General features: G+C 30.2%; 1 protein-coding gene across 6 annotated transcripts; it reads left to right on the forward strand.

Annotated features, from left to right (window-relative positions):
* The first annotated feature begins 1,709 nt into the window (after window positions 1–1,709).
* On the forward strand, window positions 1,710–12,147 carry LOC118055986 (ubiquitin receptor RAD23d). 6 transcript variants are annotated; one of them, XM_073408473.1, is made up of 13 exons: window positions 2,305–2,445; window positions 2,634–2,724; window positions 2,838–2,904; window positions 4,045–4,253; window positions 5,921–6,000; window positions 6,136–6,183; window positions 9,725–9,905; window positions 10,433–10,585; window positions 10,664–10,729; window positions 10,811–10,858; window positions 10,957–11,063; window positions 11,142–11,220; window positions 11,713–12,147. In XM_073408473.1, the coding sequence occupies exons 4-13, from the start codon at window positions 4,110–4,112 to the stop codon at window positions 11,827–11,829; spliced, it is 1,023 nt and encodes a 340-aa protein (XP_073264574.1). In that variant the 5' UTR covers window positions 2,305–2,445; window positions 2,634–2,724; window positions 2,838–2,904; window positions 4,045–4,109; the 3' UTR covers window positions 11,830–12,147. The 6 variants fall into 6 exon arrangements, with proteins under 6 accessions (XP_073264576.1, XP_034923933.1, XP_034923932.1 ...); XM_035068041.2 differs by lacking the exons at window positions 2,634–2,724; window positions 2,838–2,904 and adding an exon at window positions 1,715–1,995 and having other exon boundaries at window positions 2,284–2,445; window positions 4,045–4,098; XM_073408474.1 differs by lacking the exon at window positions 2,634–2,724 and having other exon boundaries at window positions 2,304–2,445.
* Window positions 12,148–21,889: the final 9,742 nt, after the last annotated feature.

Below are 21,889 nucleotides of genomic sequence, written 5' to 3' on the forward strand. Positions count from 1 at the left end.
AGTTTGTTGTTAACTGGTAATTTAGACATGTTCTATGTAGAAATGAAATAAATAATTTGTTATGAACTTTGATGGAATTATAATGATATTGATGTTGAAACAACTTGAAAGTATCAAATTGGTGAACAACAATATTATCCTGTACTAATTGTGTGAGATGGTAGTTTTAAGACAATGATTGATTATTTCATTAAAAATGGTTTGAACATGATAATATTGTTTGTGAGTAATTGATCAAAATTTGTGTGTTACAACTTCTTCTAGTCTTTCAAATTCAGTTGGTAAAGGTAAATATAGTTTTATTGTCGGATGATTTGCTACAAATGATAAATGATATTACGTTCGACAATCCTTTTAGTGATTAATATATATTTGACTATTCTGAACTTAGTGACAATGAAGATGATGTTGATAATAATAATGATGTTGATGATGAAATTATTCCTCTTGTTCCTAAATTTGGAGATACTTCTAGGTCTAGTTTTATTCTTTCACGTGATTGGAAACTTGGTCATAAACATATGCAAGGAGACCCTGATTTAGAAGTTGGTCAAACATTTACTAGTAAAAATAATTTGGTTAATGTTGTTAAATGGTGACACATTGCACACTCGGTTGAATAATGAGTCTAACAGTCAAATTCAACATTTATTCAATTACAATATCTGCAAGCACTAAAATGTAAGTGGTATTTGCATAGGGGATATCATAAAAAAATAGATTCATTTGAGATAACAAAGTTAAAAGAGCCATATACGTATGATTAATATATGTTAATCATTGAGTTTTATGTATTTATCTTTTTAATTTAATATTAATATTTTATTAATATTAGTTTGGCTTCTTGTTACGAGATGGTCGAGAGGCCGCATTGTATCTTTATAGTACTGAAAAAAAAAATAAAGTTCATATCATAGTGTCCAGGTGGTTAAATATTTGCCGTATTGGACTTGAAACCTTTGGAGATAAGCTAACTTTTGATGATGTCGTGATAGAGGATGAGACTACTTAGACAGGAGCAGAAGTAGGAGCTCGATACAATTGTTTTTATATAGATGAAACTCTGTTTAAATTTTGATAAAATTATAAATATTTTTAACTTTTTTGAAATTATAAAGTAAATAAAACTTAAGATTAACAAAACTATAATTTTATAATTTTTTTAGGCTTAAAACATGAAAATAATCAAAAACTCGGTACTTAATTATTTTTTCAAATATCCAATCGTTTCTCAAAAAGGTTACAAACGTGACATTTCAATAATATTGCAATTGTGAACCGTATCATTAGTTGTAACGATTCTAAACCATGATTTGAATCAAATATTATGTTTATGAGCCAGAATATTATTAAAATATCATATTTTTAAACAATAATATCTTTAAATAGTGTTATTGTTTTGCTATTTTAACATTCAATTATTTTTGGGGTGATAGATACCCAATTTATTCCCCACCTTCTTGCCTTTAACTTTTTAAAGTCATAGTAGAGGGGATGAAAGAAAGTTCCTCCATTTTCACACCACAAAATCAAAAATCTACCAACTCCATTTATTTATATCTCTGTACTATCTCTCTCTCTCCCTCCTTACGAAGACAAAACCTTATCTTTTCTTTTATTTTATTTTATTTCCAAAACTCTTAACTATCCAATAAAAACACACCACGTTGCACAGACTCCCTCCTTCCTACACGTTTCATCAAATAACTGGGCATCACACCACCTCAAGAAACATAGCCGTTATTCAATTCCTACCCTTCTTCCTCCAGCTAATATCCAACAAAACCAAGCCCACGTTTTTAATTTCTCTCTGACTTGTACTTTGTTTATTCCCTACTCGTTTCCTCTCCCTTTCTCTCTCGCCGGCGGCCATCGGATGTCAGTGTTCGCCCGCCGGAGAGTAATCTACTATTATTCGGATTCAAGATAATGAAGGTTTTTGTAAAGACTTTGAAGGGTACCAACTTCGAGATCGAAGTTAAACCTGAAGATACGGTAATTTAACTCTCTTATTTCGCTTAAATTCCTCGATTTTCACGCTAATTACTCCCATTAAAACTATAATTCGCGTTTTTAGTGTTTAATTTTTGTAATTAACTGCAATTTAGTGTATTTTTTAATTTGCTTTTTTTTTTCTAGGTTATTTATGCTTTTACGTGTTTGTTGTTTGTTTGTTTTTATCATTTTTTTTAGCTTTGTAGTTTAGTATAATTGAAAATGCTGCTGCTGCTGGTGATTTATTTATTTATGTGTTCGTTTTTTATTTTATTTTATTTTATTTAGGTGGCTGATGTTAAGAAAAACATAGAGAGTGTACAGGGAGGGGATGTTTATCCAGCGGCGCAACAGATGCTAGTTTATCAAGGGAAAGTACTTAAGGATGATACAACATTGGATGAAAATAAAGTTTCTGAAAGTAGTTTTTTTGTTGTTATGTTAAACAAGGTGAGTGTTTTTGGTTTTGTTGCTCATTTTAATGGTGAAAGGAAAGTCTTTTAAGTGAAAGGAAATGCTGCGAATTTTGAATAAACACAACAGCATAAATCCAATATGCTCATTTGGAAAGATTTGATGTTTATACAAGGTAACTCCTATTGCTTGTTTAATTAATTCTCTGTATTTTCCATGTGAAGATGGGGAAAAGTTTCCCGAACCGACTCTAAATGTGGTTAAATTTGTCGGGGAGTGGAATCTTGTTATCTTTCATTTTCCATGGAAATAAAGGTAGTGAGAGAGGTGCTTGCAGGAGTTGCTTTGTGATGTATATATATTTTTTAGTTTATTTCTTATGAAGAAATACACGAAGCTTAATATTGTTTTTTGGTATGTTCTTGTAGCTCACGTGTTAAGGATATATTATTGTACCTCAAGGGTTGGGTTCCTCGGTCCTTTCATACCAACATCGTAATGCTGATATTCATTTACCCAGCTTTACCTGTCTTATAAAATATGATGTGGCTTCGCAGCTTCTTGTTGGAGATGTATTTTTTGAACTTATTTAATGGTGTATAGGAATCCCATATTGATTTTTGAATTTTTAATAGCTCATAAGCATGGTTGTCAAATTGAGATCAACTTGTGAGTCGGTTTTTGAGATTCTGAATCTTATAGAACTGTGAATTGTAAGATTCAGTAACAAATGCAAAATGGCATTATGGAAGATAAATAACATACTAAATGTTTTTAAAATTAAGGAAAACTAACCATTTACTAAACAAAATGTGCATCAATTCATTTAATTTATTAGTTCTTGGTCAACTAATGATCCCAAAGTCTTAAAGTTCAACATATTGTTCAATGATACTTTAATATTCTAAAGGCTCTTTAACTTTATTAAAGCAAGGGTCTAGTAGTTTCTATTTAGAAGATAGATTTTAAATAAGGCTCTTTAACTTATGATACATTTAAAAACTATCCTCTAACTAGTTAAACTACTAGACCCCTTACTCTAATAAAAAGTAATAATGCCCTTCTCTTTCTTTGCAAAAAATTAATTTATAATTCATTTCAGTTTCAATTAGAAATATTTATCAAAGAAAATTGCTTATAAGTTGTTGCCATGTATGATCTCTAGTCTTAACATTCCTATTCTTACCATCTCTTTAACAATTATGAATTTTACATTCATTTTCTATTTGAGTTGTCTTGTAAAACTCACTGAATCGAATTGAATCGTGACTGAATCACAATATTCATATGCATCTGCAGTCTGCCCAATAATTCACATCGTTTTGTATGTGAATTGAGATTGATCGTAAGATTCAAATAGTGAATCGTGAGATTCAAATAGTGAATAGTGAGATTCTAGCAACCATGCTCATAAGAATGGAGTTCTATATATGAATATTTGTACATGGTTAATTTTGATTTGAATAATGATGAAAAATGATGGTAGATTTTCCATTTTAAGTCCGATGTAATTTATTTTTAACCATGTTGTCTGATTGGTAAATTGAATAACATTAGTTTACTTTTTTCTAGTGTGATGCAAGAAGTTATATGAATTATGATCACTGATTTATGCATGTGCTCAAACATGTGTAGAGTAAGGTTTCATCGGGCGGACCCTCAACTACACCAACTGCACCACCAAGCCAAGTAAGTATAAAATGGTCTCAACCCTGAGGGGTGTAGCTCAACTGGTCAGGTTTTGGGTTTTCTCCTCAGAGGTCACCAGTTCGAGTCTCACAGATCTCAGGGCCACTGGAGGGCTTACATGGTCATTAACTTTAGGGCCTGTGGGATTAGTCGAGGTGTGCGTAAATTGGCCCAGACACCCACGTTAATCTAAAAAAAAAGAGTATAAAATGGTCTCTACATTTATTCCTTTGGTTGCAGAATGCAAAGATTCATTCCTTTATTAAATTTTAGGATGGGATGCTTTGGCATGCATGATTAATTATGCTATATGCAAACACTCATGTGCTCTGATTTTTACTTTGTTAACATACTTTTTAAGGGATAACTTAGATTTATTTGGAAGTAAATAGGCTTTTTTGTCTTTTTGGAGGTCAAGATGGCTTTGATCAATCCCCTTGACATATGGATACTCTAGGAGATATTTTTCAGCCTAGTTGTAAAATCTATGGAGTTCTAGTACAAGATCAAAATTTGGGCAAAACATGCATTAAAGATTATAGGATGATAATTTTTTAATGATATTGCTACACTTTACACATGCTTAAATAATGGATCTTGGGTTTTGCTGTATTAGCTTCCCTTTACTCAATCTCCTAGTTATTTTTGGATTTGTGAGGATCTTAATAGTTTTGCTATCAAGAGTTTTTTAAAGGCTTTGCCTTCTATTAAAAGGAACTAAGATGGTGCCACACAGTTACTGGGAACAGAAAATACATGCAGAATAAGAATCTACACGCTGTATAGTATCGCATCACCTACAGTTTGGAAAGTATTTTCCTTGTGCCAAAAGTTTAGTGTCCCAATCTAATTCTTGCCTGTCAAATGCTCATTTATTGCATTTACTTTGGCTGATGGAGTACAAACCCCAGAGGTCCCTATTGCCTCTGCAAAATTCTCCAGTTTTTCCGGTGTAACATTCAGCTCCTGTTCCAATATGCCTGACATGATCCAAGTGACAGCCACGATCTCATGCTAATTCCATATATTTCTACCCCATGAATGATACCAACAAGCAAAGGATTCAGCTGCTTCCTTGCAATGATAGCACTGATTTATCCACACCATTCCCTTTTATTATATTTATCCATAGTTGAAGTCATACCCCCAGCACCCTGTTAAGCAAGGACATTCTAAATGTGACTTTGATTTTCCATATGGCTCTCTAAGAGACAAAACTCTGCCAAGATGCTCTCATCATACATGCATTTTAATTTTATTGGTTTAACAAATACCCATTTATTAGATATCTTTTGATTTTGGAAGAGGATAACTGTGGTATTTAATTTTACAGATCTTAAACTTTTTTGCATCATTCTTTCATCTTTTGTTTATTTTCATAACAAGCAGCAATTAAAGATGCCCTGTTAATATGATTCAAAGTGTGTTGTTAAGCCGCATCTGAGGTCAATTAATGCAATTGTTTGCTGCACAGGCCCCCCCACCTGCCAGTTAAACAATACCCATTTATTAGATATCTTCTGATCTAGGAAGAGGATAACTGTAGTGGTTAATTTTACAGATCTTAAACATTTTTGCATCCTTCTTTCATCTTTTGTGTATTTTCATAACAAGCAGCAATTAAAGATGCTCTGTCAAAGTTTTTGGAAGAGGATAACTGTAGTATTTAATTTTACAGATCTTAAACGTTTTTGCATCCTTCTTTCATCTTTCGTTTATTTTCGTAACAAGCAGCAATTAAAGATGCTCTGTTAGCAATATGATTCACAGTGTGTTGTTAAGCTCCGTCTGAGATCAATTAATGCAACTGCTTGCTGCACAGGCCCCACCTGCAAGTTCCTTGCCTTCTAATGTGACACAACCATCAATAACATCTCAAGCTCCTGAACCAGCTGCTGCTTTGTGGGTTTTGAATTTAAAGCCTTTTCTTTTTGTTTCTCTGTTTTGTTCAAATATCAGAATATCTTTTCATTTTCTGCCATTACTTGGGTTTGTATTTTTCTGGTCTTTTTTATTTTAAAGTTGTGAATCTTGCAGGCCACAATCTGCTGCTGAATCCAGTCCTGCTGTAGTTACTTCAGCTCCGTGAGTATTTTCTTGTACTGGTTTTTAACCAATCTTCTTTACTATCACTGTTAAGGGGCATGATACCATGATCATCAAAAACATAAGTTTCATTATCTACAGCTTTCATAATTCGATTCACTGGATTTTGTATGCACCTTGAGCTTGAATTTGATGGTTTCCCTTTTCAATTTCATATCTTTTATGTCTTATGTCATGTTTGCACATGGATTTTTTTATTTTTTATTTTTTATTATGTGAGTTTTTTCTAAGAGAAAAGGTTAGTGATAAAAAAGAAAGATCAGCAACAAGAAACAGATGCATTGATCATCATGGCTTGTAAAAGAGATGTAAAATTCATATGTTGGCTGAAATTTTAGAAATCAATATTGCTTTCACTTCCTTTGCTACTAGGGTAACAATCTATTTTACATCCTTACTGATTTAAAATATTTAATTTTAATGGTCAACAAACATAACATGGATGCAATTGACACTCCTATGAATAAGAAAATTATTTGTAGCCCTAATGTTGATCGCGGAAAATACATAGCCTATCAACTTTTGATATTATTTGGTAATAAATCTTCATTTGATCAAGAAATCTGTCAATTAAATCTTTAACTACTATATGTGATTTTTAAATTATGCAATGAATTGAAATTTATCGTAAGTTCCTTGAGTTGTTGAGTTCGTTTACACACAATTTCAAGTTATTAAAATCTTGAAGATAACCTAACCCATTTCAATTATAATCGCAAAGGAAACAACTGTTTATTTATTTAATTTTTAAATTCTTGAGCTGTATTGCAATCAAAACTAGGACTCTCAAACTGACAATACTTATCTGATCAGATTCTTTATGCTTTTATTGAGAACTACAAATTTAAATTATTAGTGGGGCCATGCTAGCCAACTACAATAAATCATCTATAACATATAATGAATATGATTTAGTTGGATTAAAAAGTTGACATGTGGCTAAAGGAGGTTTGAGATTGGTGGGTGGAATGCTTGATATTTGGCCAAGTTTATACTAGTGCTTTGGGTAGTAGAGTTTGTTGAAGTATATATGGAAAAGGAGGGAGGAATATGCGTTGACAGTTTTTTCTCCTATGCATTGAATTATTTTTTTCTTCTCCCTATTATGTGATAAATTACAGGCATCTGAATATAGTTTTTATTATATGATAAAATGTACATATATAATATCAAGTTTGAACTCGGTCTTGAGATTTCTTGCAAAAAAATCATTTTATTTCCTGTTCATGGAGAAGATGCATTCATAACCTGATCTATAATTTGAATTTCAAGATTTATTCTTATTTTTTATCTCATTTTTTACTTCTTTCCAAATATTATTTAGACAACAATTATGCTTTTATTATCAGATTTTTTTTTTTCATAATCATGAAATTACCATTGGCATGTATTATATTCAATAATAACCATATAAATGAAAGTTGAACTCAAATGGAATATAACTAGCTATTTGACCCATGCTACGCAATGGGTCAAATATATTTTTTCCTACAAAAAAAATTACATGTAGGCTTTTTCGATGCGTATTTGTTCATTGAAAAATTACAAGTGTAAATAAAAACAATTTATGCATACATGTTATCAAATGAATCAAGAACTGTATGTAAAAAAATAAAAAAAAGTCATTAATGATAAACAAAGTAAAAAATGAAAAAATCGATACACACACACGCACATATAGATTTTGCAGCACGGGACTTTGACCTAGTTGTGTTGAATGACTTTGTCTACCAAAATTAAATTTTTATTTAATCAAATGATAATAGAAATAGATACACATAAAATTGATTGAATAAAATAAAAGGAAATTTTTTTTTTTTTATATAAGGTTATACATATTAGAAATATTATCTAAAAATAAATATTTTTTATTTATATTAAACAAATAAAATTATAGATGAATTAGAATAATCTCTTAAAAAATTAAATGCATGCAAAATAACTAAAAAATAATTGCTATTTAAAAGAGACTATATAAACAAAATAAAAGAGAAAAGAAGTATTAATTTAAATATAAATAAAAAAATAATTTTAAAAAATACATATAAAAAAGCATAAAGTAAAAAAAAACAAATTTAGAAAAAAAAAAGGAAGGGCTTATGAGCTTAGGCCCATAATTTTTGATTACAAATGGGGCGTCCACCCCAATTATTTTTTTTTGAAAAAAAATTACATAAGATGATGACAATATTTTGTCCTTTTTGGTGGTTGGTAAATCGGGGCAAAAGCTTTTTTGACTTTAAAACCTATTTTTCAATCTATTTTTAATCCAAAACACTTTGAAAATACCATTGGAACTTTTCAAAACCCATCCATGGCCTAAAAAACTCAAAAAATTGTTCCAAAACCCAAAAGTGACATAAAACCAAAAATATTTTCGAGCTCATATATATTATTTTAGGCATTTTCAAGATAAAAAAAACACTTAAGTTGAACTCCTCGTATTAAATGAAACTATTTGACATAAAGATTGACTGTTTTGGTGGCTGAAAACGATGTCAATTGTATTTTTCTTTTTACCCCTGGAATCCGACAACTTTCTCTAATCTCTCAAACCAAGAATAAAAAAATAAAGAAAATAAAGTTTTGGACTAAAATTGATTTTTGTTGGAACTTCAAAAATTGAAGGAACCCAATTCTTATAATTAGGACTAAGTTGAACATCTCGCAAAAATTTAGAAAAGGCCACCCATCTTCTTAGCGTGTTTCATTTTAGTTCTTTGTCTTTCAATTTCACAGTTCTTTAACAAATTTAACCAAATTAGCCTCCAATTAGGCCCTTAAAGGGAAAAATTAAAAAAAAGAACAAAAAAGAACAAAAGAAGAAGAAGAAGCTCATGGGAACAATGAATCCATAGTGCCCATGAGTTTTAGTTTTTAAAATATCTTTTTCATGAGTTCAATTAATTGAAATTTTTTTAATGGCTAATGCTATATTCAATTGAGTTTTTATTTATCATGTCAATAATTTTATTATTTGGATTGTCAATCTTCAACTATTAAATATGATATATGTATTTAATTAAACTTGTTTTTATTACATTCACATGTTGAATCAATTTATATAATATTTTATATGCTTATGTATTTTTATTATTGATTAAAATAATATGCATGTTTTCTAGAAAAGTTTGGAGAAAAAGGCAATAAGTAGAAAAAAAATTGCTAGTGGTCTAAAGGATTTGTGATTATATCCTGATCTAATAAATTTTGCAATGATTTATGTGAAAAATTAAAAAAAATTGATTCTCTAAAAACTAAAAATAGACAATAAAAGAAATAAAATCACAATAAACCAAAGCAACGTGAGGTTTTGTATGTAGTTAAATAATAAAGTGTTTGGTTAACATGTACAATTCATTGTGTTGCTATCAATCGAATGAAGAAACATGACACGTTTTAAAGTTTTATTTTAATAATAAAATGTGTTTTTAAAGTGAAATTACCAAGGTATCAAATAGCAGTTAAAATTTAACTAATAATATAAATATTTTTTCTTTTTTTTTCCCTGTCACTGAAGCACTTTAGATACAAACATGTATGGGCGAGCAGCATCAAATCTCGCTGCAGGAAGTAATTTAGAAGCAACCATTCAAGGGATTCTTGATATGGGTGGAGGAGACTGGGACCGAGAAACAGTTGTTCGTGCTCTACGTGCTGCATTCAACAACCCTGAACGAGCTGTTGAATATTTATACTCTGTAAGTCATTGAAAAACTGTGGGTCTATAATTTTATAACTTGGTGACTGGATCTAGGTTATGCTCAGTTCTATTCATTTTTTTCTTCACAAAACTTGTAAACTAATCAGTGTTGGTGTGTATTGTCCTATCTTCAATATTATCGGATTGTCTTGAGCTCTTCTATTTCTCCTGTCCATCTTCTCATTGTCTTTCTTGTATAATACTGTTAAACCTTAATAGCAGTATGCTGTTTAATAGTTAGGTTCATCCAACCTAAGACCTGTACTTTGGCAACAATCCCCTCTTTGCAAAAAAAAACATTTTTTTCCTCGGAAGCCTCTGTTAAATCTATTTGTTATGCATCAACATTTTGTATGTGAATTAATGATAATGAGATCAACATTTTTACATTTTGATTCATAGTTTTTTTCCCTCCCTTTTTGGTGAGATTTTAGTTGGTTACAAGAGTATTTTGCTCTTACATTTTGTGTTTGTTTATATATTATCATAGTGGTGGTCATTTTAGCATTTGGTTTACAATTCCAGGGTATTCCAGAGCAAGCTGAAGTTCCACCAGTTGCCCAAGGTGTCCAAGGTCCAGCAAGTGGCAACGCTGCGAATCCTCCAGCTCTGGCTCCACAATCAGCTGTGGCTCCTAGTAGCGGTCCAAATGCAAATCCACTAGATCTCTTTCCACAGGTGTGTATTTCTTTTATATGTACTTTCGAAGCCTCATTAGGGTGGGTCAATTGATGAACATGATTCTTATGGAACTAGGGCCATAACAGTACGGGTTCTAATGCTGGTACAGGCAACTTGGATTTTTTACGCAATAGCCAACAGGTATTAAAGATATTTATTGTGGATATATGTAACATTCATTAATTGGCTTGAAGTTTCTTATGCAACCCGCCTCAATTTCAGTTCCAAGCCTTGCGAGCTATGGTGCAAGCGAACCCTCAAATCCTACAGGTACCTATTAGGATTCTAATTCATGTGGTTGTTTGTCCTTGTTGCCATGCTTTTAGGTGCTAGCCTAAAGATGATCAATGACTTTTCATCTATTGCAGCCGATGCTTCAGGAGCTAGGGAAGCAAAATCCATACCTGATGCGTCTCATTCAAGAGCATCAGGCTGACTTCTTGCGCTTGATAAATGAACCTGTTGAAGGAGAGGGGTGAGATGAATCTGTATTTAGAATGATATATACACTGAATTCCTTGCATGTGATTCTAAATCGCCTTTACTTAATCAGGAATGTGCTGGGCCAATTGGCCTCTGCAATGCCACAAGCAGTGACTGTCACCCCTGAGGAGCGTGAGGCAATTGAACGTGTAAGTTCATCGCCCAACACAAAATATATTTCTTTAATTGGTGCCGAATTTCATTCATCACTTAAAATTTGCAGCCGAGTCACAGTTTTGAAGTTCTCTGTCGCATAGATTTTCATGTATTGCAGGAATTGCACCTGTGAATTTCCTTGATATTTGCGCCTTAGGTGCAAGGTGTTCAATGCCACATGCATTGAAATCCTTGAATTATCTATTGCATGCATCTCTGAAAGCTCTCTTCAATGGTTACATGATGTCTTCATGCATTTAGAATGGTGCATTTAATCTGATCATAATCTCCTTTCTCCTGCTTTCGATGCTTAAGAGCGCACGTGCTGAAAAACCAAAGAGCTTGACAAGTCTCTAATTTCCTCTTCTTAAAACAATCTTTTCGCTGGTCTGCTCCATTACCAAAGAGCTTGACAAGTCTCTAATTTCCTATTCTTAAAACAATCTTTTCACTGGTCTGCTCCATTGACATTGTCGATTTGGCAGCTTGAAGCAATGGGCTTTGAACGAGCCATAGTATTGGAGGTGTACTTTGCATGCAACAAGAATGAAGAACTGGCGGCCAACTATCTATTAGACCACATGCATGAATTCGACGAATGAAACAAGTGTTCCCCGTGTCTAGTTGTGTCATATCTCGAACTGTTTTGCCTTGTGGAACCTCGTGAGCAGAGACAGTCAAAATGTTGATGTCCCCATTTTATCCATGGACAAACATAGCACCTTCTGCTATCGTTGTTTTGAATATTCAGCCATAATAATATCGTAAATGCATAATTGTGTAACTCTGTTTATGCGAATTGTGGTTTTAGCCTGTATCTCCTACTCCAAGACCACAGAAGCATCGGGCTATCGGGCAACAAGGCTCGTAGGATGACTCTGGCTTTTTATTACAATAGTGTCTCTCTTTGTTGTTCTCAATTCTTTTTTTCCTTGTATCCGTGCATATATTATTTGTGGTGTTTTGTGGGTTGGTGGTAGCTTATTTTTGCATATTCTTGGTAATCAAAGCTTTCTATCAGATTTTCAAACACCATTAAAGGTTTGATTAAATGAGATGGAGTTTGAATTCGAAGCTTATAGACACAATTAAAAGAAAAATGATCAATCTAAAAACGGATAAAGGCTTTTTTGGAATTCATGCGATGACTTCTCTTCTAATCCCTTTAGTTTTTGCATTTTATATTTTCATTTAAAATCTTATTTTATTCCCAATTCAGTCTTTAAAAAAATGGCTTGGAAAACTTGATTTTGGTTCTTAAATCTTAATTATTGCATATTTGATCCATGTTTTCTTAGGTAGTTATGGTTTGGTCCTGTACAACATCGTGTTTTAGTTCTTGTATATTTGGAGAATATAGAGAAAATCAAGCGAAAAAGATAAGAGAAGAGAGAAAATATTTGATAGGCTATAATTTAGGCTAATAAATGCTGAAAAAGTAGGTTGAGGCTTGTGAATTTTGTTTGATTTGATTTAATTTATGGCTTTTAAATTGAATAAAATATGTTTTAGGGTTGGAAATTATTTCTTACAACATTTTATAATGTTTTTAAGGTATTTTTAGGTTAAAATAAATTAAATTTTAGGTTTTTGTGAAGTAAAAGGTGATGTGTTATCTAACAAGAAGATGAAGAGTAATCATTTCTATTAAAAAAAAAAAAAAATTGTTATCCACTCATTAAAAAAAAAAAAAAGCTAAGTGGGCGGGCAAAGGCCTTTATTTCTAAGCTAAGTGCACGAGATCGTCCTTCTAGCCCCTAGCATGATAAGACTTTATTTTTGTAAAATAGCCCTTAACAGTTTTTTTTTTTTTTAAATAGAATAATATATATTTAAATAAATTTATTATAATGATATTTAAAGAATTATCCAGTTATGCTATAATTTTGAAAAAAATGAGAGATTTTTCATGATAACATTAACAATTATTTTATGAATAATTATATATTTTTTCAAAAATTGTATATTAATATTAAATGATAATAAAGTATCTATTTTTTATTTTAAAATTTTATATACTTTTCTAGACGTATTATTCTTATATTTTTGTACAACTGCGTAAAAAGGATTGATTCTTAATTATTATTTTTTTATTGAAATCTGTTTTTATAATCATAATAAGTTTTTATTAAAAAAAAGATTTTAATAAAAAAACACCTTTTTGCCAATACAAAAAAGAAATACATGAACAATGAAAGGGAATTTTGATTATAAGGATAAATGTCCTCTCTTTAATTCAAATCATTAGAATTTTTTACTAATATTTGCTTAATTGTTATTATTTCTTATTTAATTAATTATGTTGTCAATAAAAGTAATTTTTTGTAAAAAACAAATACATAATTAAGAAGAAAAAATAATGTTTTTCCCCTCTAGAATCATAATTACTTCTTTTTTATTAATATTTATTTTAATTGTATCTTAAGAATAGATTTTGAAAAGTGTTCCATTACCATGGGCGGACACTATATTTAATTAATTCATACGGAAACCTAAATAAGTTAAGTATTTATATCAAACATCCTTCTGTACGTCTCTTTTGATAAATAAATAAAAAGGTTCGGTTTAATTTTTATAAAAATATAATTAAATTTAATTTTTTTTAAAAAAAACTAAAACCGGTTTAAACCGACCGATTTCGGTTCAGTTTTTAGGATAAAAACTGGTTTAAACTGGTTTGGCTTAGTTTTTTTGGTTTTGGCTCGAGTTTTTTTGGTATGGTTCGGTTTTTTTTCCTGGTTTTTTTTGTTTGGGTTTGGTTCGTTTTTTTTTTGGTTTTAGGCTTATAAAACCAAACCAAACCAGTCAGTTTTTTAAAATTTTAATCGGTTTAATCGGTTTTTTTTTCACGGTTCGATTTTTTCAATTATTTTTTTTTCAAGTTTTCTCGGTTCAATCAGTATTTAAATTTTTTTATAACTCCTAATATTTGGAGACAGTACAATTGCCATCTCTAATCGTTTAGAGGATTGCTACCTTAGACAGGAGTCCATGCTAATAGAGCTAAAGGTCATTGGGATTTATAACATTAAGGGAACCAGTGGCCGAGAGCTGGAATTTACAGGCTCATTTTTTTTTTTATTAAGAAAAACCTAGCTGCCTTTTTTCTTTCCCTATACAAAAAATAGAAAAACAAAAAATTCACAATCAAGTTGGGCTGACCATTCGAGTCCCTGAGGTTATGATGAAATCTTTACCATCCCAAGTTGACGTAATTTCCAAGATGCTCGAATTGAGTTCCCTTGAACCTTCTGCCATGAACAGAAAATGTATTGCAGCATTGAGCACACTTTATGTGAACAATTTGGCATCCATACCCATAATTAATAATTGTTTCGAAAAGCCTAAAAAGACCACAATAAGCTTGAACCAAAATTGTCAAAAAAATTGGCTTCATTATTTGCTCTCGATTTGCCTCGGTTCCCATGGTAGGAGTCTGAACGTATGATTTCAATGTTGGAGGCTTGCGAGATCAAGTTTACTTATATTTCCATGTATCTGTACGGTGTGAAACAGTCATGGCCATTATGGTGACGTTCCAAGGCAAGCACCTAACCCTAGAGCAGGTCTTCATGTTGCCAAGGTGGAAGGTACACTCAGTCAGCCCTTCCAAATTCAATGTGGGCGGGCTAGGGTTTGCGTTTTCGAACAAATATTTCTTTTTGTCAAAGAGACGTCCCACTTTCTTCTCTTTTCAGAGTTCATTTCTTTCTTAACTTGGCTTTGATCTTCTACATCAGACTCTCAAATAGCATATGTTAAAAAAAACCATGTTCAATCCCATTTCGAGGAACAATCTCTATTATATTGAACTCAAACAGTATAAGCTACACGTAAAATGTTGCTCGGATTCTGCTTTCATTGCTGGGACCTGTTCCCAGGAACTAATAAAACAAGGGATAAGGAAAGAAAAAGAAGGCAAACTACCAAATACAAGTTGGGATTTAAAACGAGAAATGAACAGACTGAACTCCTTAATTGCTGAAGCCCAGTTTTGCTCCTAGATTACCAATTAGGGTTTTGATATCTCTATCATCTCCTGGGGATGTCAAGGCCTCTTGGTGAAATATTCAATACGATCTGTTTTATTTGGAAGGTTGTTGGCCATTTCAATTAAATGTTGCTTTCACAAATTATTGTAGTCTGTGATGTTCATCCTCAAACTTAATAATTTCATTGCAGAAGATTCAATCAAATTTAATGCGACGTGGACAAGTTGAGAAAATTTATGAGATTAAGTTTCTAAGTATAATATAAAGTTTAGAAAAGAGACAACAATCGATATTTATATATTTTGGGTTGTATACAATAACAAACATACAATGCACTACACATAATCATACTCCTATACTAGATAAACATGTATATATTTACCAGGTGAAGTGTACAGCTCCCTCTAGCTAAAAGTGGGGATGCCATATGAAGCTTGGACCAAAGATAGGAAAAAGAAGCATGTGAAAGATGTTTTGAAAGAGGTTTTGTAAGAATATTAGCTAATTAATCACAAGAAAAGATAAATCAAATCTAATTTTTTTTAACAACTTTATCACAAACAAAATGATAATCAATCTCGACATGCTTAGTATGAACATGAAAAATACAATTCACAGACAAATATATAACACCAAAATTATCTCACCATAATATAGTCATAAGAGCTAAGGAAAGCTGAAGTTATGAAAGCAGAGAAGGAATCCATAAAATTTAAATAGTATCATCAGCTAAAATCTTATATTTCTCTTCAGTTGAAGAGTGAGGAACTGTTTTTTTATTTCCCAGACTTTTATGATATTTACGTATAGCCAAGATACATAAGATAGCTCCTAATGGATTTTCAATTATCAACATTGTTGGCTAATTAGCATTAGTGAAACCATAAAAAAAAAAAAAATGAGTGATGTGTAAACTATAGGAGGTTATAGCCTTTAAATAATGCAAGATATGTTTTACCCCAACCCAGTGAGCATCGAAAATAGCATATATAAACTAACATACCTTATTAACAATATAATAGATATTTAACCTCGTAAATGTGAGATATTGAAGTATATCAAGAGCATACTTATGTTGTGTGAGCATGAGTCCTATAGAGGTAGGTTTAACTTCATTTCCCAAAAAGTAATGCACATAACCTAAAAATGAAGTTTAAACTCTAAGCTCAATAAATTGATCAAATGTTTGAGCACAACCGAATTATTCTCATTACACAACAAATCTAGCATACACGAGTAATTTTTTTTTTTCATCTTCCATGGATAAAATAAAAAGAGAGAAGTATCCATCTTAGAAGCATGAAAGCTAGTAAAAAGACGATAATCACTTAAATGATTGTATCATACCTAATGAAAAATTCGGGGTAGTGTTCCTTATAGAAAAATTTTTTGCCAAAATTTTGTTAATAAATGAATAAATTTTTGTAGTTGTACATTCTTTTCCATGATGATAAGTTCTTACGGTGAAATAATAAGGTTATCTTTACATGTTATTGCTATGATTATGAATCAATTATTTATCTTAAATGAGAATACAAATTAAATAAGGATCATTATAAATATCATGTAAGGCAAACGTCATGTAATCCATTCTATTTAAAATAAAAAAGAGCCATCCACCCATTTAAAAAGATAAGTTAGGTAGGAGTGCATGGGCCTTTTCATCTATGCTAAGTCTGTGGGCCCATCCTTCTATCTCCTAGCATGCATGATCTTTTTGTTAAATAGTACTAAGAGTTTTTTTTTTTTTTTAAATTTAGAATAAAATTTTCTTGAAATAATATTTAAAGAATTACTTGATTATGCAATAATTTTGAAAAATATTAGAGATTTTTTTTATGATAAATTTAACAATTATTTTATGAATAATTATATATTAATCTAATATGCTCATTTTTTCAAAAAAATAAAAAAAATAAAAAATTTTGGTTATTAATATTAAATGAGAATAAAAATATATAATCTTTTGTTTAATAATTTTTATATATTATTTTTAGATTTATTATTCTTTATATATTTTGTGCAAGTTGATAAAAATGATTGATTTATGAATTTCTTTAATTGAGATTTACATTTATGATCATAATAAGTTTTTCTTTAAAAATAAATCTTATGATAAAAAACATCATTTTGTCAATACAAAAAAGAAATACATGAAATTATGAAAAGGATTCTTTTATTATAGAGATACACTTTTTTTTCCTCGTTTAATTCAAGTCATTAGAACTTTTCCCAATATTTACTTGATTATCATTATTTCTTGTTTTAATATATTATATTGCTAAAAAAAGTCATTTTATTGTAAGAAAAATACATGAATAACAAAAGAAAGTTTTTACTATAAAAATGTTTTTTTTTTATCTAGAATTTCATTTACTTCCTTTCTTATAAATATTTATTTTAATTTTCTTATAATTAAATAAGAATAGATTTTGAAAAGTGTTGCATGACCTTATTACTAACAAAAAACTAAATGAGGTGGTGCTTTTACTATGCACCACCTCACAAAACACTATTAATTACAATAGTGTGTTTTTTTTTTTTAATTTATACTTTTCTTTTTAATTTTATCTTTTAATATTTAGTTTATTAAAGATTATGTTTCATGATTTGTCACGGGTTTGGTATATTAACCTAGTTGACTCAAGCTTTTTAGTCTTTTATTTTAATAGATATTTTTTATTTTAGTTTCATCCTTCAACATTTACAATATTGGGTTGATTATTAATTAGGCCTTGTCATTTGTTTCGGTTTAATTTTTATAAGGATATCCTAGTTTCATGAGCCGGGTTACGGGTTTTGCAAGCTAACTTGGATAGTTAGGTCATTTTATTGTGTATTTTTTTTTTAGATTGATTTTTTTTTTCAATTTTATCATTCAACAATGGGTTTACTGTTTATTAGAAATTGAGATTCATAATTTATTTGATTTTCTTTCTAAGGTGTTATCTCAATCTCATGACCCATGTTACAGGCTTAGCAAGTTAACCTGGGTGGACTTGGGTGATTTTTTCAGTTTATTTTCTATGAGATTATCGTGGTCTCATAATCTGAGTTATGGGTTTGGTGGGTTAACTCGAGTTGATTCGTGTTATTTTTTTTATGTCTTTTTTAAATTGATTTTTTTTTTCTCAATTCCATAATTCAATATTGAATTGATTGAGAATTAGACTTCATAATTTATTTTAATTTATCTTTTTGTAAGATTATTATGGTCTTATGAATCGAGTTTTTGAATTTAGTTGGTTGACTTAGGTTATTTTTATGGATTTTTTTTTTAATTTTCATCATTTAATATTGGATTGATTGAGAATTGAACTTCATAAATTATTTTAAATTTATTTATACGAGAGTTATCATGTTCTGATGATTGGATCGTGTATTTGAAAGATTAATCCAAGTAAATTCAACGTATTACAATTTTAATATTATAATAATATCTGAATTTTTTTATATCAAAAAAAATAATCTGGCTCCCAGTATATTGCGTGCCAAATAGAATAGTGCAAAACTACATCTAATTCATATCTAGTATTTTAGATCAAACATCCTTCCGTACATGTCTCTTTTCGATAAATAAAAAGGACCTATATGGAGACAGTAAAAATGGCATCTCTCTTTACAATTGGAAGGAATATTTGCATGATGCCATGCTGGTTCGAGCTTTTCAATATCCAACTATGGTCATATTTAAAACATTAATATAATTAACTCATGGAGAACTTGGATTTACAGGCTCATTTTGTTGATTAAGAAAAATCTAGCTCTCGTTTTTTCTTTCCCTTTACACAAAAAAAAATACTTGAGTTCGAGGTTATGAAGATCTTTCGAGTTTGTTTGACAATGTGGTTGCGGTTGCATTTCAAATAACTTTTCATGTTAAAATAAATGTCAATAATGTTTTTTTATTTTTAAAAAAATTATTTTTGACATCAGCACATTAAAATAATTTAAAAATATTAAAATCATATTAATTTGAAGTTAATAAAAAAAATAAAAAAAATTAAATTTTTTAAAAATATTTTTAAAATGTAGAAAGAAACAGGCTTAGTCAGAACGTATTTTGGTTCCCTTAATAATAGCTCACGGCTCTTAAAGTAGACGTAATTTCGAAAAAGCTGGAATCGAGTTTCCTTGAACCTTCAGCCATGAGAATAAAATGTATTGAGCACACGCTATATGAAAACTTTAGCATGCCATGCCCATAAATAATTGTCTCGCAAAGACTAAAAAGACCACAATAAGTTTGAGCCAAAATTGTCAAAAAAAATAAAAAAATTCACTTCATTATTTGCTCTTGATTTCCCTTGGTTCTCATAATAAGAGTCTGAGTGCATGCATCGTTTCAATGTTAAAATAACATTTAGTTAATGTTCTGAAATATAAAAAATAAATACAATAAAGATAGTTATGAACAATCTTCCTATATTTTCTATTTTGAAATGATAAAAAATCATTCTAAACCTATAAATATATTTATTTTGTCTTCACTATCCCGCCATTGATAAATTTGGTTCATGCAAGAGTTTCTTGCTAAGAGTTTTCAGCTCATGTTATAGATATGGAACCGGTTGCATCTTGTGGTTAAATTGGTTAAATCTAACTTAATTTAAAGTTATATTCAAGTTTGTCTAAGCGTCTATTACATTATTATTATTATTATTATTATTATTATTATTTTATTTGGGTTTTCCATGTTTGGAGGTTTGTTCCAAACAAAAATATGTATTTGATATTGTGGTAATTTTTGTGGTTGTGGTTTGAAAAAAATTATTTTATAAAAAATATTTTTGGTTGAGGTTGATTTGATATTTATATATGTTTGGTTAAAACTGTAGTTGATATTGAGGTTGAATAAAAAGTAATTTAATGTGTATGGTAATATATATTAATATTGATGGTTTTTAATTTAAATATTGTAAATTTAACTACTGTTATTATATCATGAATTAAATAATATTTTATATATAAAAATTTTATTGTTTCATTAAACTATCTATAATTTCATCATGTACGAAATTGATCCGACAAGGACTATAGTTTTTATGGTTTTTTGAGCATATAACAAAATCAGGTAAAATATCATTAGAAATAAAATTAAGATTACGATCAAATTCTGTAAATACTACGCCATCATGCGATCTTCTTCTCATTTATATAGTGTTATTGAATAATGTTAAACACTAGTTTTTTTTTAATAAAACACATTTTAAAACAAATTAGATTTTTTACTGTTTATATGAACAATGCAAGTGAATAAAATTACTGCATTGTTATTTACTTAACAAAGATGGTGCATCTTGCTTCTCCTCTAACTATGTTTTTTTTTTTTTTTTTAATGGATCCCATGTTTTAAAAACACTGATTACTACTTTAACCAAACATGTATTTTCTGTGGGTTTTTTTAAAGCATAATCATTATCGTGTAGACAAACACGCTCGACTTGTCGGTAGCTTTTCAGAGGGATACTCCAAGCTTATTCCTGTCTACTTTTAGATTGCACTTCAACAAGTTAAATTCATGAAAAATAATTACTAAATTTTCTTATCTCTCAATGGATTCCAAAAGTGGTGAAGTGTTATTTTACAACCTGGAGTGGTGTGACTTAAACCCATTTGAGAAACTATCTTTAATTATTTTATTCATTACAATCTGTTTTATTTGGAAGGTTGGTGACCATTTCAATTAAATGTTGCTTTCACAAATCATTGTAGTTTGTGATGTTCATCCTCAAACTTAATAATTTCATTGCAGAAGATTCAATTCAAATTTAATACGATATATATATTAGGTAGTCTAAAATAGCAGGCAGGGGACCACCAGACTATGATTTTTAGGCTCTGATGTATGAAAAATTCTGTATCGCGCGGTCCATCCCAGCAAAACAGTCCTGCATGTCTCGCTTTTTCAATGCTTGAGTTACAAGATAACAATTAACAAGTGATATGACATTTTCAATCCTCGAGTACTTGCACGTTTTCAAAATCAGTCCTTTGCCCCCTCTATTTGTGGCTATTGTCCATCTTGCTCCCTGTGTTTTATACTTGGTAGATTGACACCAAAATTGGAAAAAGCTGGTCAATTTTCCTCACTCAACAATCCCGCTTTCTTACCGAAGGTAGCTGGTTTAAGTGGTTCTATATTTGTTTATGTTGAAAAAGATCTTGAGTTCGAGACTTGTGTAAGGAAAATGTTATTGTTGGGAGAGTTTTATCACTTAAAAGGTCGATGTGACTCGACTAGATTAATTAGGGTGTAATGGTTTTTTGAATACTGGGTTTGGATTTAGACAAAAAAAAAAAACCAATTTAAATAGGAAAATAGGAAATGAGTTAATTGTTTTTTTAAGAAATGACCATTGAGTTAAAGAACGAGTCACCGGTGAATGGTACAACAAAGAAAGGTGGAAATTGTCAAAAAACAAATATTTAATTCAATCTTTATGTTTAGTCCCTTCACAATTAATAGATGCAAATTGACCAATATTTTGACAATCTCGATGTCAGTCAACAAAAATTAAAACATTGAGTGTAAGATGACAAATTAACACAAACACAAGAGGTACGTACGCGCACAATCTTATGACTGCGTCCAAAATTCAACACCCTAAATGCTAGTTTACACCATATGGTTCTGGATTACGCTCGCTTTGCATGACGATTGGAAAGG

The sequence above is a fragment of the Populus alba genome, chromosome 4 (assembly GCF_005239225.2).
Source record: "Populus alba chromosome 4, ASM523922v2, whole genome shotgun sequence".
NCBI lineage: Eukaryota > Viridiplantae > Streptophyta > Magnoliopsida > Malpighiales > Salicaceae > Populus > Populus alba.

Excerpts from the sequence above, each read along its gene's own strand:
- LOC118055986 (XM_035068041.2), top strand. The coding sequence starts at position 1,930 with ATGAAGGTTTTTGTAAAGACTTTGAAGGGTACCAACTTCGAGATCGAA. Across the intron at positions 6,184-9,724 it reads GCTGTAGTTACTTCAGCTCC|CACTTTAGATACAAACATGT; the intron begins GTGAGTATTTTC and ends CTGTCACTGAAG. Across the intron at positions 10,586-10,663 it reads CACTAGATCTCTTTCCACAG|GGCCATAACAGTACGGGTTC; the intron begins GTGTGTATTTCT and ends TTATGGAACTAG.